General features: G+C 40.1%; 2 protein-coding genes across 5 annotated transcripts in view; both read left to right on the top strand.

Annotated features, from left to right (window-relative positions):
• The window catches only part of LOC135109225 (tetraspanin-9-like), a 33,423-nt gene extending 20,885 nt beyond the window's left edge, over positions 1-12,538 (top strand). For both annotated transcript variants that reach the window (XM_064020443.1, XM_064020442.1), the window contains exons 2-7: positions 701-766; positions 6,424-6,615; positions 7,027-7,212; positions 8,629-8,734; positions 9,269-9,393; positions 9,878-12,538. In XM_064020443.1, coding sequence (XP_063876513.1) covers positions 701-766; positions 6,424-6,615; positions 7,027-7,212; positions 8,629-8,734; positions 9,269-9,393; positions 9,878-9,970 — 768 coding nt within the window. In that variant the 3' untranslated portion in view covers positions 9,971-12,538. The remainder of the gene's footprint in view (positions 1-700; positions 767-6,423; positions 6,616-7,026; positions 7,213-8,628; positions 8,735-9,268; positions 9,394-9,877) is intronic.
• A 1,739-nt stretch (positions 12,539-14,277) lies between these two features.
• Positions 14,278-24,443, top strand: part of LOC135109224 (mutS protein homolog 4-like) — a 56,600-nt gene continuing 46,434 nt past the window's right edge. The window contains exons 1-4 of one of the 3 annotated variants that reach the window (XM_064020440.1): positions 14,278-14,579; positions 17,511-17,573; positions 19,776-20,234; positions 20,475-20,623. In XM_064020440.1, the coding sequence (XP_063876510.1) occupies positions 14,537-14,579; positions 17,511-17,573; positions 19,776-20,234; positions 20,475-20,623 (714 nt within the window). In that variant the 5' untranslated portion in view covers positions 14,278-14,536. The remainder of the gene's footprint in view (positions 14,580-17,510; positions 17,574-19,775; positions 20,235-20,474; positions 20,624-24,443) is intronic. The other 2 variants (XM_064020439.1, XM_064020438.1) reach the window with 2 other exon arrangements.

The raw sequence follows: 24,443 nt of genomic DNA, 5'->3' as shown, positions 1-24,443 counted from the left end.
ATAATAATTGTAATGGTGATTTCTATGAGTGCCACGTATACAGGAATTACATGTACATTTCTCACGAATTATTCTATATCCATTTGCATTACGAGTGATTAAAAACTTATATCATTTACTCCCACAGGATTTAAGTCAAGCTCGTTTGGTCCCGTCTTTTGTTAATATCCAATAACTTAATATTTTTTTTTCTTTATATTTAACTGCTGGGCTTGTATAGTTTCTTTGCTGTGTTGTCGTACATGTGACTGTTGAAATAGTGTATGTCTAATATTTCCAGTATATAGTCAGTCCCTCCTCTAATGATGTATTCTATTAATCTAATGCTCTATTTTGTAAACCTGCATTTCTACATATTCTTGTCTCCTTATTCCTTATTATCTAGTTTAAAATGTATTGTTGTGGTCTTTTAACATTAAATTTCCTTCATGTCACAAGTTTTCTTTATTTACAAGTATCATTCATATTTTATTTATCTAATATATTTGAACACCAAAATCATAATCTTTCTTCTTCTTCTTATTATTATTATTATTATCATTGCCTTGTGTGTGTGTGTGTGTGTGTGTGTGTGTGTGTGTGTGTGTGTGTGTGTGAGAGAGAGAGAGAGAGAAGAGAGAGAGAGGAGAAAGTGACGCTAGTGGTCTAAGTCATTGGTCCGATAAGTGACGTGTGGCACTGACAGAGTATTTGTTGACAGATGGGCGGCAGGACGGGCTTCACGTGCGTGCGTCACTCCCTCTGCGTGCTCAACACCTTCATGTGGGTGAGTACTGCTTTCCTTGGGTCGGCTCCTCCTATCCTCCTCATCCATGAATTTATCTAATATTTTAAACCTCCCTGATGACTCGGCACAAACCACTTGAATACTGAGTTCATTTCTTTCATCTGCCGCTTCACAAGGTTGTAGCGGCGTCAACAGTTAGGTGGTTAACTAGTTCCGAAGAATCCTGACATTTCATACACCTGTACCCGCTAACCTAATTCACCTGACCTCACCTAATGGAATCGGCGTAATGCAGGATATAAGTTTAAGTTAATCTAAACCTATTATAATTCAACTTATCCTACGCTAATTTCACGTTATCTATTATAAGTTTATCTATTCCCCCCCACAAAAAAAAAAAAACCATCTAGAGTGGCTGAACTTTCTGTAATAATAGATGGATAGATAGATGGATAGATAAATAAATAAATAAATAAATAAATAAGTGCGATGTCTCGTCCTATAAGCCACAACACACACACGCACACACACACACACACACACACACACACACACACACACACACACACACACTTTTTTTTACCCTATTTTCTTTTGAGACGAACGACAATTTTCTATTTTTCAATCTTTTTTGTACCGCTTAGCCAGCCTCCCTAACACGCACTCGTACAAAAACTCTCTCTCTCTCTCTCTCTCTCTCTCTCTCTCTCTCTCTCTCTCTCTCTCTGACACGCGCACCTACTACATACGCATCACGACCGTCTCCTCTTTCCTGTCTTCCTCCTCTGCACCACTTGCCATCTCTTCCCGTCCATCTTCATCGCAGCCTTTAACACACCACCGGTCCTTCCCAACACTCCACCACGGCGCTCTCACTTATTCTTACATTTATCTAGATTTTCCGCATCCTGTTCCTTGTGCCTTTCTTTCGCCATTCCGTTACGTCATTGCTCGATTCACACACACACACACACATACACACAGATACAGATACACACATACTCTCCTCTTTCCATCATCCATATCAAGTTTCAGTATCTTATTTCAGCTCTAGTACGATCTAGTATACACTGACCCACACACACCTCTCTCTCTCTCTCTCTCTCTCTCTCTCTCTCTCTCTCTCTCTCTCTCTCTCTCTCTCTCTCTCTCTCTCTCTCTCTCTCTCTCTCACGAGCACAAGTCCAGGGTATCACAGGTTTATTAGTGAGAGGCTCGTCAGATGGCCTCCTCGTAAACAAACATAAGAGCGGGGCGGTTTACACAAGGGTTGAGAAGGGAAGGAGGAGCACTGGTTGGGAGAAGGTGCGTACCCTGCGAGCTCTTCATCATTACTTGGGGTGACTTTGAAGCTTTGGATTAAATGTATGGATGCCAATACATTTTTACGTGATAAGCAGTTTTTTTTTTTTTTTTTTTTTTTATACGTGGGAGCTGTTTAAGCCCTTAGGAAAATTATGGAACTTGGAGTGAAATGGGAAAATATACTTAAGAGCACGCTGGAACTTTGAATGAAATGTCTGACACGATAAGCAAGCATTTGAGATTACCTAAGTAAACTCTGGAAACCCGAATGAAATGCGTGATGATAATATAACCCTTCCACTGCTATCTGGTGCATCCTTCCTCACTCGTTAACTATTCAGAGACAAGTTCTCTTGCTCTGCTGCCATGTCCAACCATTAAACTGACTACAAACTGCGAAATCTATTTTACTTTCTTTTTCTTTTCCTTATAGATGTTTATAAAGATTTCACACATTTTTCCTAGTGTTGTGAATTGTTGCATATCGCAGTGAAAGGGATAATTAAGCAAGCATTCGAGATTACCTAAGAAAACCCTTCAAACCTTAAATGAAATGCGTAGTAAGACGAGCGAACATTTTCAGATTACTTTGGAAGACTAAATCTGAGTGCAATGCGCGATGATAAGTAAAATTAACTCTCTCTCTCTCTCTCTCTCTCCTCTCTCTCTCCTCTCTCTCTCTCTCTCTCTCTCTCTCTCTCTCTCTCTCTCTCTCTCTCTCTCTCTCTCTCTCTCTCCAAACCGGCGAGAAGCTTGATTAAAATTATTCGTAAACCCTCCTTCCTTGTATTGTTGCCGTCTGCCCCCCCTGCCCGCCCGCCTGCCTGTCTGCCTGTCTTCCTTTCCTTGAATGTTAAGGTGAAGGCAGGTATTGTTATTGTGGTGGTGATGGTGGTAGTAGAGTAGTAGTAGTAGTAGTAGTAGTAGTAGTAGTAGTAGTAGTAGTAGTGGTAGTGGTTTAAATCTGGACAATATCGATAAACATCAAAGTAAACTAAAGAAAACACACACAAAAAAAAAAGGTTATTCACATTACATGTCTACAAATATCTTTTCTTACCAGGGATGAGAACAAAAAGATTATGTACTGTATGTAATCAGCTTCCTGAGTTTTACATAAGAATCCTCCTTTTTTCTCTCCTTCCCTCTTTTCTTTTTTATTATTTCTGCAGCCACTTCGCTTGAAAAAAAAATAATAAATAAAATAAATAAAAACAAACGCTTCGCTTTACAAATACGAACCGCCATTTTCTTTCTTTTGAACTCCTGACGTCAGAAGAGAAAGAAAAGAAAAAGGGAAAAAGAGAAGAGAAGATAGAAAAATAAATAAAGTACTTTGTGTATGCCGTCTGGAACTCATCACCAACTCCCCCCCCTCTCTCTCTCTCTCTCTCTCTCTCTCTCTCTGCAGAGCGGCCAGTGCCCACAGGAATCCGCCCCGTCCTGTCCCGCCTGCTCCTGAGAACACACTGCCCTGGGGCGTATGACATTTCACATTCATGCCTCTCTCTCTCTCTCTCTCTCTCTCTCTCTCTCTCTCTCTCTCTCTCTCTCTCTCTCTCTCTCTCTCTTTCTGACTCGCCTCACTCCCATATGGTAAACCTTTGCTAATTATCCAAATATTTTACTTTTCTCCCTATTCTCTCTCTCTCTCTCTCTCTCTCTCTCTCTCTCTCTCTCTCTCTCTCTCTCTCTCTCTCTCTCTCTCTCTCTCTCTCTTACTACTACTACTACTACTACTTTACAACAAGCCCTAAGTCAGTCACCCTTCATGCCAACGCTTCACTCTTGCAATCCACAAACATTCTCTTAGAACGAGCTTTCCTTCCCTACCCATCGTCATAAATGTTGCGGCAAAGGACGAGCTGTAAGTGGCAGTGCATGTGGCAAGGCAGTAACCGTAGACTGCAAATGTCACCGCTTTCCCAGGCAACTATTGCGATCACATCATGTTACGTACGCCTGCCTTGATTACCCTGCTGGCCTGACTGACTGACCGATACTGATAAGTTTGTTGCCTTAACTTATCACTGTTCACATAAGCTGACTATTCCCTGTAATCTCTATAGGCATAATCTGTCGAGCTGAAGTTCCCTGACAGATTTAATACATATGGTTATTTTACATAGGCAATTAATGAACGCAGTATATTAAAATTGGCGACTTGCGGGACCATGGGAGTGAGTCTTCGTAAACAAATAAACAGAGAGAGAGAGAGAGAGAGAGAGAGAGAGAGAGAGAGAGAGAGAGAGAGAGAGAGAGGGGTAATTAGTTTGTTAAATATTCATATCGTAATGTTTATTTCATCTGTTGTTGAAAAATTATTAGTTACACAGCTTCATTTTACCCAAGAAAAGCGAGAGAAACTTCTTTTACGATTCGTGCACTTAACAGTCGAAGAAATGGCAACATAGCGTGCTTTTTAGATAAATAGATAGAGATTGATACACATACAAACATAAGTATAGATACATAGAGAGGTAGATTAGAGACAGACATACGTGCATACAGACTAGATAGATAGATAGATATACAGAAATAAAAATAAACTATCAGATTGACAGATGGATACAGAGATACAAATAGACAGATAATAATAGACAGATAGACAGATATGGATGAATAAACAAGTAAACAGAGGAAGATGGATAAACAAACCCACTAAACATACATCCACATAAACAGTTAACACAGAACACTCCAGACAGACAGACAGACAGACCAAGCACTCCATTGCGCATCACCAAGACCTCCACAGATAAGGTCGCGTCCTCCCCTGCTGGTCCTGTTACGCCATGGGGCAGCCAGGCCGGGGAATTCCTCCACCTAATGTTTTTTTATTACCTCAAGGGTCAGAGAACTTTAATGAGGAGCTCCGTGTCTGATGGCCCTGGGCAGTGAGATTCGACGTGTGTGTGTGTGCGTGTGTGTGTGTGACTGATAGCAAGGAATAAAGCTAGAGTTGAATGAGTGAGTGTGATTGACTGATTGACTGACTGTATTTTGTTTTTTTATTTTATTTATTTTTTTTATGCAACTTTTAACTTGTCAGATTTTCTTTTTACTCGTTTTTTATTGGATGTTTTATTTATTAATTTGTTTCTTTATCTGTTTATTTTATTTATTTATCTATTTATTTATCTATCTTATTTATTTTGTGTGGGGATGTATAGAGGTAGATATATGCAGTTTTCGCCTTTAAAGCAATAGTAGACAAGTTCATCTTTAAGTAGAGAATATATGTATGTATAGATATAGTTTCATGCAGTTTTCGTCTCTCTCTCTCTCTCTCTCTCTCTCTCTCTCTCTCTCTCTCTCTCTCTCTCTCTCTCTCTCTCTCTCTCTCTCTCTCAAAAAAAAAAAAAAAAAAAAAAAAAAAGAAGCAATCAAGGAGTCAAGAATCCCAAGTTTTTTTGATAGTTGATTTTACTGAACCTACTGTGACTAAATTTTTTTAACTCTGAATCACTCTTTTTGTTCGTCTCTCATAATCATACTTAAAACTTGCACCATTTAATCAAGTTTGAGGACAGGACACACTGATCAAGAGTCAAGAATGCAGTGCTCTTTTCATGTCACAAAGGGGGTAAACATTTCCCTCATGATGCACTGGCCTTGAAAAAAAAAATATCTGAACTGCTGAATCCTACCTTTTGTTGATCTCTCATCATACCTAAAACTCACCATTTAATTAAGCATGATGACAGGCCACAGTGATCAAGAGTTAAGAATCCAGTGTGGTTTTCATATCACATGGGTAAACATTTCTTGTGACCTACTGGTATTGAAATCAGCAACACTAGAGGCAAACATCAGTGTCAGTCAGGTGTAAACAATACATGGCAAACACTGAATTAACTGAATGACAGCAGCAACCATGGGGATGCAGCCAGATTGACACTGGAGTTTTTGATACAAGACATTTAACCTATCAGCCTCACTCTTCCTATCTGTCTCCTTTCAGCCTGTCTCACTGTCCCCCCACCAGTCAGACAGCCTCACTCTTCCTGTTTGTCTCACCCTATGTTTATTCTGTCCACCTCTCTAATGAAAGAGTTAACCAGCATTCTCAATCATTCTGCCCTTTTCTGGTAAACTCTGGAACTTCCTACCTGCTTCTGTATTTCCTCCTTCCTAAGACTTAAACTCTTTCAGAAAGAGTTTAAGACACTTATACTCCAATAAGTTTCCAAAGTTTCAAGACTCCAATTTTGGATGATCCTTTTTTGACCTGGCACTCTCACTGGGCATCCCCCCCCCCAACTCCTTCACTTTTTGTTGCCCTTTGCTGATACCCCTCTTACACAAAGAAAAAAAAGCCTCACTCTCCTTGTCCATCTTTCAGCCCACATCTCACAGTTCTGTCACTCACTGTGGTGCCTACCTTTCAGATTGTGGGGTGCTCCATGCTGGGGGCTGGCATATGGCTTCGTCTGGCCTATGGGGGATACGCCTCACTGCTACACCAGTACTCCGTCATCTCCGCAGACTCCCTCTGTCTGGCAGCAGGCATCATCACCTTTGTGCTGGCCTTCTGTGGGTGCTGTGGTGCCTGGTTTCAGAGCCGCTGCATGCTGATCACTGTAAGGTTTAGTGTTATTAGTCATCTAGCAAAGAATTACAGTATGATCACACATACAACTTATCAAAAACACTCCACAATCCTGCCTAGATAATATTCACTTGGTTAGGTGAAGAGTGTTGACAGACTGATATGCTTGGATATGGGCAATGATAAGCACAATCAGGAAAGAGAAGAGGATACCAGAGAATTACAGTATAACCATACATCAAACATTTTATCAAAACAGTACATAATCCAAGCTAGATGTTCACTTTGTTAGTTGCAGAGTGTAATATATTGATATACTATATATGGACAATGATAAGCAAGATATGGAAAGACAGAACACCCAAGGAAGGCATGATGCATAACAAAAAATTATTTCCTGTTACCGAAAAGCCAACATTGACAAATTTTTACTTTTCTGCAGTACTTCATTCTGGTGGTGCTGGTGTTCACGCTGCAGCTGGTGGCAGGAACACTTGCCTTTGCCTTCCGTGGGGAGGTCTCAGCAACGCTCATCAAGGAGCTGCAGGATGGCATTCGAAGGTCATTCAACGAGACCTCAGACAATGCTGTGGCAATCACTTGGAATCACCTTCAGTCACAGTTTCATGTAAGTCAGTGTTGTTTTTTTCCTTGTGTGATGACCATTTCTTTCATGCACTGGTGTGGCTATTATAGTGCAAGATCATTGGTTGGTCCATCTTGAACTGGTAACTTGTTTTATCTTAATGTAAAGCCATTCCACTGACATACCTTTACCTTTACCAATGTGCTGTGTCATGTGATTTGGGCGATCATGTCCCTCCACTGTCTTCAGTTTTCATTCATGTGTACAAGTTTTGAAGGTCTGCAGGCCAGACTGTTGTTTTTGATGGTTCTGTCTATTAACTTGTCTCTGTCTTCCTCTCACTTTCTTCCCTTCTATCTTTCCTGTTATACTGAGTAGTTCATTCTTGTTCTTCCTAGCTGTGTCTTATAAATTTGAGTTGTCTCTTCTTCACTTGTTTCAGTAGTTCTCTATCTGTGTTTGCTTGTTGTAATACTTGAGTGTTTGCTTTGCTTGCTGTCAAGGGAATTCTGAGCATTCTGTATATTGTCCACATTTCAAAAGCCTCTATTTTATGCTGGGCTCCTTTCTTTAAGGTCCATGTTTCACACCCATATGTTAGAGTTGCCCAAACATATGTTTTGAGTGTCTTCATTCTGGTTGTTATGCTTAGTTTAAGGTATCATAAGTGTGTTTTCATTTTCTGAAAGCTTGTTTTTGCAATTCCTATCCTTTTCCTGACTTCTGTAATACACTGACCATCTGTTGTGACTGTACTTCCCAGGTAGTTGAAGCTGTTTACTTGTTTACTTTACTTTACTGTTTACTTGGTTACTACCATTGTCTCAGCTTAATGTTAATTTTCAGACCATATCTTTCACTACTTCTGCTGACTTCATTAACTAAATTTTGTAATTTTCCTTCAATGTCTGCTGTCAAAATTGTGTCATCTGCATACCTAACATTATCAATGTTTATATCTCCAATCTTTATGCCTTCATAATCTTGTATGCTCCTGAGTATTATCTCCCCATAATATGAAAAAAGGGTTAGAGAGAGCACACACCATTGACATATAGGACCTCAAATATATATTGTAATGGTTAGATAAGCAGAGACTGAATGAATGCAAGACTTCAGTATTACAATATGAATATAAAAACTAATTTGAAGAGTACAAATACAAATAGTATAAGGAAATATGAATTAATCAAATGTGAATACAAATACTTCACTATAAAATACAGTAAATGTCTTTGGTAGTGGTCTTAGTTGACAGAATAATTCAAGTGCATCATGTGAAAGGATTCAAGATTGGACAGGCTGAATTTTGAAGCACTGCACATCCTGTACCACTCATAGCACCCATACATATCCCCATGCCAAGTATCAGCCCTGTGTGAGTTTGTCTCATCTCTTTACATGCTCTATAAACCTTCAAGAATAACTGCATTCCTGACCATGTTGTGTTTCCCTCAGTGCTGTGGGGTGGAGGGGCCCAACGACTGGTTCAAGATAGCAGCCTGGCCACAGGAAGACTGGGTGCCTCATGCCTGCTGCTATTCTAAGTTCACCTCAGATCAAGGTATGCTTCACACACTTGCTTTTCACATTATTACTTTTAGCCCATAAAATCAATACTAGCATATTCCACAATTATGACACCCAGCTGTAGCAAAGACCTTGTTTGTGTGACCACCAAACAAACCTGTCCCTGGAGCTTAGGTGTCAGTGCAGTGAGCTCCTGAACACCTTTACAGTGTTTTCAGCATCACAAGCATCACAGTTTATGAGCTTTATATGGTGTCTCCACAACAAAGCAGATGAGGAACTAGCATGTTCTTAAATATCATCTTATTTATTTATTTTTTCCACATAAAAAGCCTTATTTACTTTATGAAAAATATTTGTACATTTCAGTTCATATCAATACAAATACAACTAAGATCTTAGAGGAAAAGAATTAAGGCATTTAAAAAAGTTACATAGATGTAATATTTTAGTCAAATGCATGACAATGTCTAAGTGAGTATGAAAGGCTTGAGAAAATAAATATAGGTATATTCTGTATTGATGTGAGTGTGTGACCAAAGACTACTGAGGCCACTGTGTTGTGCAGACTGCGGCAGGACCAACGAGCCGGATCACTGGTACCAGGTGGGCTGCTACGTGCAGGTCAAGATGTGGTTCATTGAGCGCCTGCATGTGGTGGGAGTCATCGGCATGGTGCTTGCCTTTGTGCAGGTGAGACACAGCTGTAGCACAGTCCTGGCTTGGTGACGGGCACAATGCAGTGGCAAGAATATATTTAATTTTATTGTGAATTGATGAAAGACAATGTCAGGCTGTTGGTCTTAAAGCAGAGTCAATAATACTATGTTCTAAGTGCAGATACAGTACATGTTTGTAATTTTTATCTAGTTTTCTGATGAGTATTGTTAGGAATTTCTTCAAAGGAATAACCATTAAAGAGCATCACTTAATGCTGTCCATGAGTATAATTATTCATGAAAGCAACAGATGATGTAATACTTGTTAGCACTGAACAAAAAAACTCTACATGATGATGTTTGTTCAATATATCTAGTTACTCAGTCACTTGTATATGTTTCAAATCCCCACAGCTCAGGAACTATTCATAAATGCTGCTTGAATCATACACCCCATGATATCATCTCTATTGAATCTTATAAATATCTTTTCTTCTATTCTCCATATCCCTCGGCAGCTGTTTGGCATGATAGCATCCCTGCTGCTATTCTGCACGCTGGGCTACAAGCGTCGCTCCCACACCTACAAGTCGTACCACTCGGACACCTGACTACAGGCCCCCGACGTGGCACACTGAGCCGCGCATACCACAAACTACATGAACCTCTGATAGAAAAACAAACTAGCAACTGGAAAGTTAAATGTCAGAAAACTTTGACTTGAGAATTTGTCTAAGAACACTAAGGAGTAACCTACAAATGTGGACACAAAGTTTGATGAAGGGAAATTGAATTCTTCATTAGAATAGTCAAATAAGACATGATTGCATGGGATTAGGAGCTATGGGGCTGACTGGCATCCTGACAGCTTTGTGTCCTGGGAGTAACACAGGCTACAAGCCATTTCAAAATTCAGCCTGGGAAGCCGGTAGTGTTTCACCCGCTGGGCAACGCTGGGCACTGCTGGGCACCTTTGCTTGTGTGGTAGTGCAGTGTATACTTTTTTGTTCTTTGTTGTAAATGATGATATATCTTTATTTATTTACAGTGAGTGATTTCATATGTTTTTCTTCTCATCATTCCTACATTATGTTGTAAAATATGTATCTTTGATGCATAAAAGGTGGAGAATGAATGACAAAAAAGTAACACTTTTAGTTTCTTCAAGTGCCATAAATTTTATAAATGGAAGTTTTCTGTATATACACTTCACTGATGTACTTTGTGTATTTATCTGACTCAGTACTTTGAATATATGTACATTTTGATTATTTAGTAACTTTGTATGTAAATATAGTTATTCACATGTATCAGATACTCATGAGATACAGAAACAATACCTGTGGTCGTTTCATGAATGTGTCTTAAGTCAAATATGTAACAAGGAGTTGCTAACATCAGGAGGCTTGTTACTTGTGAATGACAGACTCTGAGCGTTGCTCTGTCCTGGATGACAAGTGTCCATGTCACGGTGACATGGATTCGGTTTGGTTGTCTGATGGCAGTGTGCCAAGCTGTACTTATATGTACAACTCCTTCAGGACCATCATGGAGCCTTTGGAACTTTTTACTATGCAAGCAAGGCTGTTCACCTTACTGGTTTCTGGTAGTTTGTAGGAGAATGCTGTCTGTATGGCTAACCATCCAAACCAACTTCATCACAGAGTGGTGGCCAGTGATGCTGCCACATCCTGACTCAGTAATATAGCAGGATAAATTACATAGTCTTACTGGTATCATACTTTGTTATTTTAATTAAGTGTAGTAAATAATATAATATTTCTAGAAAGTAGCATTACACAATTAAAAATTAAGTGCCAAAATGCAAGAATGAGATATGGCTGTAACAACACACAAGGGGTGGAGGCAGAGGGATCAGCACAGGCCTGCACACCCAGCACAGCATATTTAAGCTGGATGTGACACACATCATAAGCTCAACAATTTGCACAGACCTTCAAATAAGTTTGTAATTTTGTTCCTTGCCCTCAGCAACCTTATTGAGCTAATATTGATGAAATCTAAGATTATGGCACTGCTACATGAGGCAGTTCTGTTGATGGCTGATCATAGACTGTGATAACCTGATAGTGCAAGTCTGGTGCCAACTGTGTTTACCACCAGTCACGTCCCTGAGGCTGCCAACACATTGGCAAACCTTGGCTAAGGCTTTGTGGTGGTACAAGGACCTTTTATTTCTGATCTGGGAGTCTATAAGCGCATAAGATTTGATGCTGTTTAGAAGCAATTCTTTGTCTAAAGGATAAATCTCATGAAAGAAAAGGAAGCGGCATGTCTTCAGTTTCTCAGGTTGTTAATATTCTAAGGATACTGTAGGATATATATATTGCCATTTTAATGTTTTACTGTGATACTGTCACAGGTGAGATTATGATTCTAATTATGATTCTGTTGAATGTTTCAATGCAAAAGATATTTTTATGTATGTATAAATTTTAAGAAAGTAAAAAAAAAAAGATAAATTTGGTGATAATATGAGTTAGATCTTGAAAAGATAACCTTTACTTTTAAGATAATGTATATCATAAGGCACCTTTAATCTTTTCTTTCATCTCGAGTTGTTTTACAAGCTTTGTGAAAACATCCTTGAAAACACAAATAATTTTTCCTACAACCTGATAAAAGTTGCCAAGATTAGATGCCAAAATGTCTGAGAATATGAGGTACTCAGAGCAGAAGAGGTGAACTCACTATCAAAATAAAACTAGAATTCAAGAACCACGATAAAGCACACCCCTTTCCTTAGAGGCTTGTGGTGACTTCTTTACTAATGCAAAGAGCAGGAATGGAAGGCAGGTCTAGTCTGGCTTCCCTGGCCTGATGCAAGTGGCTTTGACAAGATTGCCCCTTCTATTTCTGACACCTTGTATGATCCAATATAGTGAGTGATGCTTTCCTCTCTTGTCTACCTTTCTATTTCTCATCCGGTCACTGTGTACAGGGGAATATCCTTCACTAGATTAATGTTTACTCAGAAGTTAAGTAATTAGGATGAAATGCATGATGCTCACCAGAATGAGTGGTTAAATATGGCATTCTCATTTTTCAGAGGGACCAATAATTGTTCATCCTATAAATGATCACCACATGAAATTTGTATGTATTTATCAAGTAAAGATATTTCTTATAGACACACAATAAAGAGAATATCCCATGTATGCATTGGTTTTCCATGACTTCTCCATATACCAGCAGTAAATTAACAAAAATCTACATGTATATGATAAGAATAAGAACATAAGGACATAAAAAATAAGGGAAGCTGCAAGAAGCCATCAGGTCCACATGTGGCACTCCCTCTATACAGTTTATTAGTAGACAAGTAAGTTATACAAATGGATATCACTAGGTATGAGAATTTGGTATTACTGTAGTTTCAACCAATACACCATACATAACTATAGCTCTTGGCAGGGTCTACATCTCACTGTTTGGAGCATTTCTAGCCCCATTTTACCCTGTCAGAAATAAATAACTTCAAATGAGAATCATGAAGGTTTAAGTCAATTCTAGCTTTGATCCACCTCCAGTCGTCTCTCGTAGGATACTGAGTGTATTCATATGTTTGTTATCAGTGGTGTGCATGCTCGATGGTGACATGATGTTGAGTCATGTGTTAAGACCCATGATGATGTGGGGTTACCTGCTGCGAATCGTCACACAGAAATTTGTTGGCCAATCGCATATAGGCATGTACCTATGTTTGGAGGAAGAAGGAGAACCTAGTTGTCTATGCTGCATCAGTTAGACCATGGCTACAGAAGAGAGATGTGTGCTGGCTGTGAATATATGAACTGGCAATTTACCGCCAGTTCCCTCAACTTCTCCTTAAGGTATTTTTTGTTAAGTAATTACAGTTGGTATGTTGTGGTGACTGACAGCATGTAGGTTACAAAATGTTACATTACGTTAGTTTACCTTATTGGGGTGGGGTCAGGAGATTAGGTTAGGCAACGTTTGGTTCGGTTTGGTTACGTAATGTTGGGTTCAGTTAGGTTAGTATATGCTGGGTTTGGTCAGGTTAGGTAGGTAATGTTAGGTTAGCTTAATGACCTTAAGGGGGGAGTTCAGGGATTGGTGAACCGCCCCCCCTACTACCTAGGTTAGGTTAGGTAATGTTAGGTTAGGTTAGTGACCTTAAGGGGGATACAAGGGAGTCGAAGCCCCCCAGTTAAGTTAGGTTAGATTGGTTGCTGGATTAGGATAACGTAGGAATTTCTCGTTTTTGAAATATGATATTTGTCATCCTTAGATTTTTCATAAATGTCAAAAATGCCTCATTTTGGCTACCCCACTAAAAAAAAAAAAAAAAGAGCCCCTATAATTTTCTAACACAGGAACACAAAGGAATAATAATAAAAAAGTTAATTTGTTTTCCTTTTACGAGGCTGTTTGTGATAAAGTAACCAATCTAATCTAGTAAAGTGAGAGATGGATGATGATAAAATTCATATTCATATGTTCATATAGTGACTTGTTCTTGTTCTCCTTATTTCTTCTTTTTACTTTTTTTTTTTTTTTTTCTTCTTCTTCTTCTTCTTCTTCTTCTTCTTCTTCTTATTATTATTATTATTATTATTATTATTATGCAGTTCATCGATTAGTCAATCAAATTATCATTATTATTGGAACAACAACAACAACAACAACAACAACAACCAAACTAACTAAACTGACACAAAGAACAATTAGATTATATTCAGTGTAATTTTCAATATATTTGTTGAAATTCTGTTATTTTTTTTATAGAATTATCGTACATATTAAAATTATTTCTAATGAATATAATATCACAAAATAAGAAAAAAAATTCATAGATTAAAATTGACTCTATATAGCTTGAATCATAAATACTATATATAACAAGTAAAAAAAAAAAAAAGACATTTATAGTGACTAATCATCCAATAAAAAAGAAAAAAAAAAGCATCGCCATTCAAGAGAACAATCATATGTGATTATTGTAACATCACAAAATAAAAGCATATTTAAAAATCTAAAATTAATTCTACATAAAAAAAAACATAAATACTACAAGGAGTTAATAAAGAAATTTATAGAGATACAAGCCCAGTACTTTACAAAAGCAAGACTCGCCATTCGCCTGTGAACGCAACACAGCACAGCGTCGATTTCCCCACTCGCCATTTGTGATCATGAACTTTGTGCCTAAACATCTCGCCAGGACTCCTAGATATGGTAAGTAAATGAATTGAATGATTATTGAACATGATCTCACAATAAATCAGAGTATTCTCATTGGGGGTGCGTAAGTGATCGTCATTTTGTTGTTGTTTTTGTTGACATGTAGCCAAGAGACAGCTATAACTGAACATTTACCGTTTGAAGTCCCTCAGTATTTCAAGATTAAGGAATCTGGATAAATGAAGGTGATTTAATATTAATAATTGAATTGGATGTAGGGGTAAACAGAGCCACAGAGAATGAGAGAAGAGACTGTGCAAAGGAGAGAGAGAGAAAAAAAAAAATAAGGGAAACTTGTTGAATTAGATGTAGGTAGAGACAAGTAAAGCGCTGTAGAGGATAAGAAAACTAAATGACGAGAGAGAGAGAGAGAGAGAGAGAGAGAGAGAGAGAGAGAGAGAGAGAGAGAGAGAGAGAGAAATTCTCCTTAACTTTATCAGACGAATAAATTAATTTATGACAATTATGAATAAATGCTTCACTATTCTAGGAGTGTAAAGAAAAAGAAAGGATTTATTTTTCATTTTCTTAGGCTACAACACTTGGATTAAGGGTAGACTCTCTCTGGACGAGTCACTGATTAGAACAGATATATTTAACATTATGAAGAAAAGTTGCTAAATTATTATAGGGATGTGAGAAGAAAAGGGATATATTTAGACACACACAGGCTCTCTATAGATAAGTCTCCCCCCAAACTGGTAATTATTTAAGTGTTCTTTCCTGGCTTATTACTGGTCTACCCTCTTTCATTGTTCCGCATATGCCTTTAGATACACCTAAGACGTAAATATAAAGGAGGGGAGAAGTGCCCCCTTCCTTCCAAACTTGGGAGACACGTGGGAATGCGAGTGTTTTGGGTGGTGAGAAAATAGCAAATAATTAACTGCTATATGATTAAAAACTCAGTACTAGACAATTATCGAGCACTTACAAGTTTTGTTCACCAATCTGGGGGGTTGCTGAGGAACTCCCACAGCCTTCCTTGTTCTTGAAGAATAGTAGCGAGATCAGACAATGACACAGCACACTCATCACACGCAGCAGCCATAACTGTTACTGCAAGGACCTGAACTGAACTGAACTGAACTGATAGAAAGATGGTGAAGAATAAAGAGTTTGGACAGAAGAAAGGAAAGTTAGGAAAATCAAAGAAAAAAAAGTTTGTGGGGACCGGCTTTGATACATCATAATACAACGCAGTGCATGTTCAAACTCACGTGGTGCTTTGTTCCAAGACAGACACCAAACCATTTCGAATCAATTACTTGAGCTCCGGAATTCCTTTTCTTTAATACTGAATGCCGAATCTTTACACTGAATCCCAAGTTCGCTGTGTATTTAATGCCCTCATAACGTGCGTGCTTTGACGTTATGCATGCTATTCTTTACTATTTATTTATTTTTTCTGTCACCCCTCCATTACCCGTGAAAAATTAAGTTATCCCCAAGGAACCACTGCAGTAGACTTAACATGACACAGATTAGCTCTAGACTAGTTCCCCCTTAACTCTGATACTGAACGCACACTTAAATTTACGTTGAATATAAGTGAATGAGCAGCAAACGTGAAACTAGAATATTTAACCTAACATAATAGATACAGACTCTCTCTAGACCAGTTCCCCCTTAACTCTATCAAATGAACACAGATGAATTGGCGCTCGCGGTGACAAAGGGAGTTATAATGGAAGAAAAAATCTGATTAACTTCCGCGCTAAGCCTCGCGTCGTGATTGGCTGATTGAAGGCTGCTGGGAGGTGATTAGTTGAAAAAAAAGAAATGTAGTGTAGAAAGTGAATGTGGAAAAAAAAAGAAGTTTCTGGCAGATTGATGGAGCGTGAAATTTGTGGGAATTATGAGGGAAAAGAAAGAAAACGTTGTGAGGGAAAGAGAAAGGTTCGTACAGGTATGATATTTGACGGAGAGTGAAGGGAAATCAAATGGGAGAGGAAAAAGACGTCAAAATAAAAGTGGAGTTAAAGTAAGAGGGTCAATTTGAATTTTTATTTATTTTATTTTATTTTATTATTTTTTTTTTTGTAAGAGACGCTGGCAACAAAATTTACTTATAAAAAAAATACACACTGAGTTACCTGTCCCCTCAAAAAAAAAAAAAAAGAACCAGAATGTGATATGTGATATGATACAGTTAACACACACACACACACACACACACACACACACACACACACACACACACACACACACACATCAAATTAGAGTCAGCCAATACAATCCAACAATACAGTCCATATCAAAACGAGATAAACTGCCGCGGCATAATTTATAACCACATTGAATCTCTCACGTTCAGTGTGATGAATCATTGAAACAAATAATAAATAAATAAAAAACATTACTCTCGGAACTGCTCTGCTTTCAGTTTATAAATCAGTTAGGTTCAATCACCAGTCTGCCAGTCAGTCAGTAATCAGTTTAACTTCAACCGGCAGTCAATCAGTCTTAACCCTTTCACTTTGATACGAGACAACTATCACCGCTATTTGCCATGTAGGAAATCTTTATTAGCATCTGCAAGAAAGTTATGGGTGGAAAAGAATAGGTTCTGCAGTTTCTACCCAGTTTAAAGGTTGCATGTGGGTGTAGAATAAGTAAAGATGTCTCAGAGTGATTGGTAATTAGGGAACGGAGTAGCAAGTGACAGTCAAAGGGTTAAGTTTAATAAGTAGATCAGTAATTAGTAAAGTCGTATTGAAAGTTACACCTGGGACTCACTACCTGTTATAGATCAATATCCGTAGAATGTTGTCTCTTATTTAAGTAAGGATTTATTTATTTATTTATTTATTTGTTTATTTTTATTTATTTATTTATTTATTTCTTAGATAGAAAAATTTGCCATTATTTCATATAAGGTCCGGGTATAGAAAATCAAATGAATAATTAATCTTACGGTTGCAGATATATACGACAATGAGGAGAGTGAGGCAGCCGACCACTTCAATACTTTCCTTGGCAGTAGTGGTAAGTAGTAGTAGTAGTAGTAGTAGTAGTAGTAGTAGTAGTAGTAGTAGTTGTTGTTGTTCTTTCTTCTTGTTCTTCTTGTTCTTCTTGTTCTTGTTCTTGTTCTTCTTGTTCTTCTTGTTCTTGTTCTTCTTCATCATCTTCTTCTTCTTCTTCTTCTTCTTCTTCTTCTTCTTCTTCTTATTATTATTATTATTATTATTGTTATTGTTATTATTATCATTATTATTAAAGAATTCTTATATTCATGATCAGCGTTGTTCTCACTGTTATTCGTACCAAAGAAAAAAAAAATCACATACTTTATTTGCACAGATAAATGCAGGAGGTGCCTAATTAAAAGTACCCGGTGTAAAACCAACATTAAGAAAGATGAATTATAAAACATTAACAAGATCAAAGCAGAAAACACACACAGAAATATAATAGAATAAAATAAATAAATAAATAAATAAATAAATAAATGTTGGACAGAACCAGTAAATCAACAAACGTAAAAATAAAAATAAATAAATAAAAAAAATGCGTGAAAAATAACACAATTTAAACAATTCCACTCATATCTGCGACAAATACGTAGCTTGATTTTTTTTTCTCTCTCTCTTTGCCACCAGCGAGGAAGAAAGAGAGGAGGAAAGAAAGGAAAGAAAGAAAGAAAGAAGGGCAGGGGAATGTAAACACTGCACAGCTGGCGCATCTGTTATGGAATATTTGCCTGAGTGACGAGAATTCACGTTTTTTACTTGTATTTTTATTTTTATTCTTATTTTTTTTTTTTTATATACGCGTGTCTTCGTGTCATGCACCGAGCTAGTCATGTAATTACTATAAATGTTTTAAATGTGTGTGTGTGTGTGTGTGTGTTGAGACAGGCGACAGGCAGGAAGTGAAGTTTAAACAGAAGGGAGTGGCTGCAATCACGTTTTCTTTAACTTTGGAAACTAATGAGGAACTAAGTTAAAAAAAAAAAAAAAGGATGCATTTGTGTCTGCCTCGTGCGGTGGAGGTCACCAACTAACTGTCTTCTCTTGGCTGCTCCTGTTGGTGGTCGTCACGGAGGATCAACCTTTTCTGGGTCTTCCTTATCCACACCCATTAGAAGCACGTCTTTCACAGCATCCATAAACCTTCTCTCTTCTCTCTTTCTCCAGCCGGGTAGATCCATCTCCAGCATCCTCCTTTTCACACTTCTCGTCTCTCATCTTGACACGCCCAAACCACCTCAGTCTCGCCTCTACCTCTGTCATTAAACCTTTAAAAACACCTTCTTTCAGATCTTCCACAATTTTTCCAGGCGGGTAGACTCATCTCGAGCCGCCGCCTCCTCACACGCTCCTCGTTTCTCCTGTTAACGTACCCTAACCACCTCAGTCTAGCCTCTCTTTTCTTTCCTGAAATCAATATACACTTAACCTTTCAAAAACAACTCTTAGGTCTTCCTCTCTTTCTCCATCTCCAGCCTCCTCTTCCCCTCCACCCCCCCATACATACACACTTAGCCTCTCCTCTTGACACACCCTAAACACTTCAGTCCTACCTCTATAACTTCTTCCCTAAGCCAACACACACACCTACCCTTTTAAAAACCGGTAATGAAAGTGCTTCAAAATACGAGCCCCCCCGGAATACAAATTTTACCTGTTTCTTATTGTTTTCCCCCTCCAAGTCGGTCATAGAGTCTCTCCGCTGCCCTCCCGTTGGTGCTCAGTTTCCAGTAAAGCCAGAGGGACGGGTGTGGCTGCCTGGAACGAGCTTGACTGGCACCTGAATGGACTCCCAGCCTCGTTTCATTGTGATTCGCTTTGTTCCCTAACCGTGTCTGTAGAGTTTGGATTCTCTCTCTGTCTCTCTCTCTCTCTCTCTCTCTCTCTCTCTCTCTCTCTCTCTCTCTCTCTCTCTCTCTCTCTCTCTCTCTCTCTCTCTCTCTCTCTCTCTCTCTCTCGTGTGTGTACAAGTGCTAAGTATATACAGATTATGTGGGTGTATCAGTCTTTTCTGTCATTAGCTAGTTGTCGCTGCACGTGGGAGGTGGTGCAGGATGTTCAGAAAAGCTGGGTAGGTATTTCCCCTCCAGCTCCAAGCCACACAGACACCCTCAGCAGGAACACTTTATAGTCTGAGTCAACCGAGGCACCCACAGATACCACATATACTCTGTGTGAAGGCTATGGACCAACCAGTGACTTTCATTCGTCGTTACAGGTATGGAGGCTGAAGTGTCCATCTCACGAGGACACAAGAAACCAGTCCATTCCACTCCATTCTCCACCACACTGCCACCACCATTCACCCGCCTTTCCTCTAGTGTCGGCTCCTCCTCCTCCTCCGGCTCTAGACGTGGCAGGGGGAGACAGGGGGTTCTAGGACAGCAACACCACTCACTCACCTCCGTCTCCCCCGCCAGCACCACCCCTGCCAGCTTCAGCAACAGCAGCAGAGGCACAGAGCGCTTCAGGACCCCACAGACAGGACTCTCCCCGCGCACTCCAAGCTCAGGGTTCAGCCGCACCAGCTCAGGCCCCAGCAGGACGCCAGGATCTTGTAGGAGTAGCAGCAGAAGGACTCCCAGCTCGGTGTGTAGTAGCAGGACGCCAGGGTCAGTGTGCAGCAACAGTAGGACGCCTCTCGTGCAGCAGGACCTCCCGCCCTCCACTATTGTTGGTAGGGCGGTGTGTTTTCTCTTGTTTATTTTTTTGTTTCGTTCTCTTCATTCTTTTTCTTATCTGCTTCTTCTTTCTTCTCCCTCTTCTCTTCTTCCTTCTCCTCCTCCTCCTCCTTTTTTTTTTTTGTTGTTGTTGTTATTCTCTTCCTCTTTCTTCCTTTTTCTCCTCCTCCTCCTCCTCCTCCTCCTCCTCTTCTTCTTCAATGACCTCCAGTTTACCATCCATACCCCATCTGCAGGCGTGGTAGAGGGGCGAGGGCAGGCGCAGGGGGAGGTGGGCGTGGCGGCGGTGGACCTGCGGCGCCCACACCTCACCCTGGCGCAATTCTCGGACACTCACACGTACACCCACACCCTCACCAAGCTAGGCCTTCTCAACCCTCTGGAGGTAAGTGTTGGGGGGGTAGAGGGCGTGTCATGTGATTTGGTATGGTTCCTCTTGTTTTGTTTTATCTTTCAGTCTTCGTTTGTTTGTTTTTCTGTTTTCTTCTTCTGTTCGTCCATTTTTTTTTCTTTTTTTTTCTGATTTTCTTGTTTTTTTTTTTACTTATCTCTCGGTTCCTTTCCTTTTATTTCTTTTTCTTTTATTTTTCTTTTCCTTATCTTTCTTTCCTTCTCTCTCCTTTCCTTTCCCTCACCTTCTCTTTCATTTTCTTCCCTTTCCTGTCCTTTTCTTTCCTCTCCTCTCCTCTCCTGCCCCTTCCATCCTTTTACTTCTCTTCTCTCTTCTCTTCCCTTCTCTTCTCTTCTTTTTCTATCTCCTTCCTTTCCTTCTTTTAATTTTCCCTTAATTTTCTTTACCTATAAGTTTGGTGCTAACGTGCAGTATTTTGGTTTTATGTGTGTGTGTGTGTGTATGTGTGTGTGTATGTATAAGTGGGTGTGTGTGTTTAAGTGGGTGTCATTAGGCGGGCGCGAGTTTGGGCTTTAAACACACACACACACACACACACATACACACTAACAGCCAATGACTTCCCTTCCTGCACCACTAAACCACGGATTTTTTTTTTTTTTTTACCATCCACCCCAAAAAAAAAAGGGGTAAAAAAAAACCTATCCATTACTCATCATACCAACCTGAAAAAAAAAAAAGAAGAGGCAGCCGTTTGCATAATGAAGTAATGTAAGATAACGAGCGGAGATGACCTGGTTGTGCACTGGGGAGAGAGGGAGAGGGAGAGAGAGAGAGGGGGGGAGTGGCGGGGTATGTATAGCAGCATTATTCCCCTATGGGTCAGTTTTAAAGGGTTGCTTTTATCATGGTGCAGTGTTTTAATTCCCTGTCGTGATGTTTATTGCTACCATCGTCCATCTGTCCATCTGTCTGTCTGTCTGTCTGTCTATAACCTGTATTCTGAAACGCTTTGTTCTCTCGCCACTAGTTTCAAAGGTCACAGAAAGGGTCAAGCGGGGTCCCAAGAGTGTTTCTCCTGTTAATAATGTAGAAACCTCGTTAATCTGTTGCTAGAACCATAAAAAAAACATCCTCGTTAATCTGTTGCTAGAACCATAAGAAAACATCCTTAAATACCGGTGTAGCTATTCAAAAGCTATGAGGAAGACATATAGGAAGGAATTACAAGACTGATTATGTCTTTTATTTAGTTATTTAGCTATTTTTTGCCTATAGAACTATTCAAGAGACCTTAGAACAAAATTAAACACAAATAAGTAAACAAATAAATGAAAACTTATACTTGACTGAAAAACAAACAAGCCACAATAAAAAGAAAAAAAGAAACAGGCAAAGCTCAAAAATCCATCATACTGTACACCCACAGCACTCCCTCACCCAATGGAAGTAGTAGGAAAAAATTGATCAGCGTCAGCATGTTTACACTCAGTCTGCTCCCGCCGCACCGCCCACCTGCCGCTGCCTCACCCAGGAGATGCCAGGATGCACGTGGACCCTTAATTAGCCGTACTCACCGAGAAGGGCGAGGAAGGGTAGAGGAGACGAGATTGCGACAGAGCGGCGACTGGGGCTACTCAGGGCGCTCTAATGTACCGTGAGAGTGGATTAGGAACGGCGAGGAGACAGCGATGAACGGGAGATGCACAACAGACAGAGAGAGAGAGAGAGAGAGAGAGAGAGAGAGAGAGAGAGAGAGAGAGAGAGAGAGAGAGAGAGAGAGAGAGAGGACCTTGATATCGCTTCTTGAAACACTCCAGCACAGGCCTTAATGGTATTACTGATTCTCTCCCAGTAGCCAATCCCCGCCCCGTTTTCTGAGAGGGTTTGTTCTCATAAGACTGTTTTTCAAAGGGTACAAGAATGATCAATCGGGTTCTCATGGGTCTTTTTCCCTAGTGATCATTCGGGAGCCTTGTTAAACTATCACCAGGATCATGAAGACACCCCTAGGACAGTGTTTCTTTAGGCTGATATGAATTTTAGGTGGTGCTGAAAAAAATACTCATATGGCGATAAAAGTGCCAGTATTCCTCGCAAGGTATGCAAAACGATAACTTTTATGTGAGCGTAGTTTTTTTTTATTTTGTTTCTAAACTTTAACCTCATTTTCAACTGCGTTACCAAAGGACGCCTCACTGGTATCCTTTGGTCCCCCATTGATGGACAGACAGCCACTGGTATCCTTTGGTGCCCCATTGATAGACAGACAGCCACTGGTATCCTTTGGTCCCCCATTGATAGACAGACAGCCACTGGTATCCTTTGGTCCCCCATTGATAGACAGACAGCCACTGGTATCCTTTGGTCCCCCATTGATGGACAGACAGCCACTGGTATCCTTTGGTCCCCCATTGATGGACAGACAGCCACTGGTATCCTTTGGTCCCCCATTGATAGACAGACAGCCACTGGTATCCTTTGGTCCCCCATTCATAGACAGACAGCCACTGCTATCCTTTGGTGCCCCATTGATGGACAGACAGCCACTGGTATCCTTTGGTCCCCCATTGATAGACAGACAGCCACTGGTATCCTTTGGTCCCCCATTCATAGACAGACAGCCACTGCTATCCTTTGGTGCCCCATTGATGGACAGACAGCCACTGGTATCCTTTGGTCCCCCATTCATAGACAGACAGCCACTGGTATCCTTTGGTCCCCCATTGATAGACAGACAGCCACTGGTATCCTTTGGTCCCCCATTCATAGACAGACAGCCACTGCTATCCTTTGGTGCCCCATTGATGGACAGACAGCCACTGGTATCCTTTGGTCCCCCATTGATAGACAGACAGCCACTGGTATCCTTTGGTCCCCCATTGATAGACAGACACCTACTGGTATCCTTTGGTCCCCCATTGATGGACAGACAGCCACTGGTATCCTTTGGTCCCCCATTGATAGACAGACAGCCACTGGTATCCTTTGGTCCCCCATTGATAGACAGACAGCCACTGGTATTATTTGGTCTCCCATTGATAGACAGACAGCCACTGGTATCCTTTGGTCCCCCATTGATAGACAGACAGCCACTGGTATCCTTTGGTCCCCCATTGATAGACAGGCACCTACTGGTATCCTTTGGTCCCCCATTGATGGACAGACAGCCACTGGTATCCTTTGGTCCCCCATTGATGGACAGACAGCCACTGGTATCCTTTGGTCCCCCATTGATAGACAGACAGCCACTGGTATCCTTTGGTCCCCCATTGATGGACAGACAGCCACTGGTATCCTTTGGTCCCCCATTGATGGACAGGCACCTACTGGTATCCTTTGGTCCCCCATTGATGGACAGACAGTCACTGGGACCCGTTGCGTTTTAGCATGGTGATAGCAAATACTACACTTGTACGACCACTCCACACTCTGGTAGGAAGTCCATGTCACTAATCATGCTGGGAGGTGCTGGACATCCTGGATCTGACTACAAGGTGTGCCGAGGTCCGAGAAAAAGTTAAGAAATGCTGCCTTAGAAAATAATAAGTACCACTACAGCAGTTTTAACAATTCGAGGTTAGACGCTCTACGTTTGAGAATATCCCTTGGTTTCCCCTTGACTCACTCACTGCTCCCTATCCATTTAGCCTCTTTTTCCCCTCGTATCTCCCCATTACTTCTCCCCTTCCATGTTCTCTCCCTTGCTGATATTACGTTAGGGTGGATATGGTCTATGTTGCTCGATATGGATGTTGTTTTTTTTCACTTTATTCATTACCTTTAACGTGTATGTACGATGAGTCTGATATTCATGTAGCAGGGAGGTAGAAAATGAGGCGTTTTGCGATAT

Source organism: Scylla paramamosain, chromosome 18 (assembly GCF_035594125.1).
Source record: "Scylla paramamosain isolate STU-SP2022 chromosome 18, ASM3559412v1, whole genome shotgun sequence".
In the NCBI taxonomy this organism is placed as follows: domain Eukaryota; kingdom Metazoa; phylum Arthropoda; class Malacostraca; order Decapoda; family Portunidae; genus Scylla; species Scylla paramamosain.
Note: the sequence above shows the minus strand (reverse complement) of the source record. Positions and strands in the feature narration are given on the sequence as shown.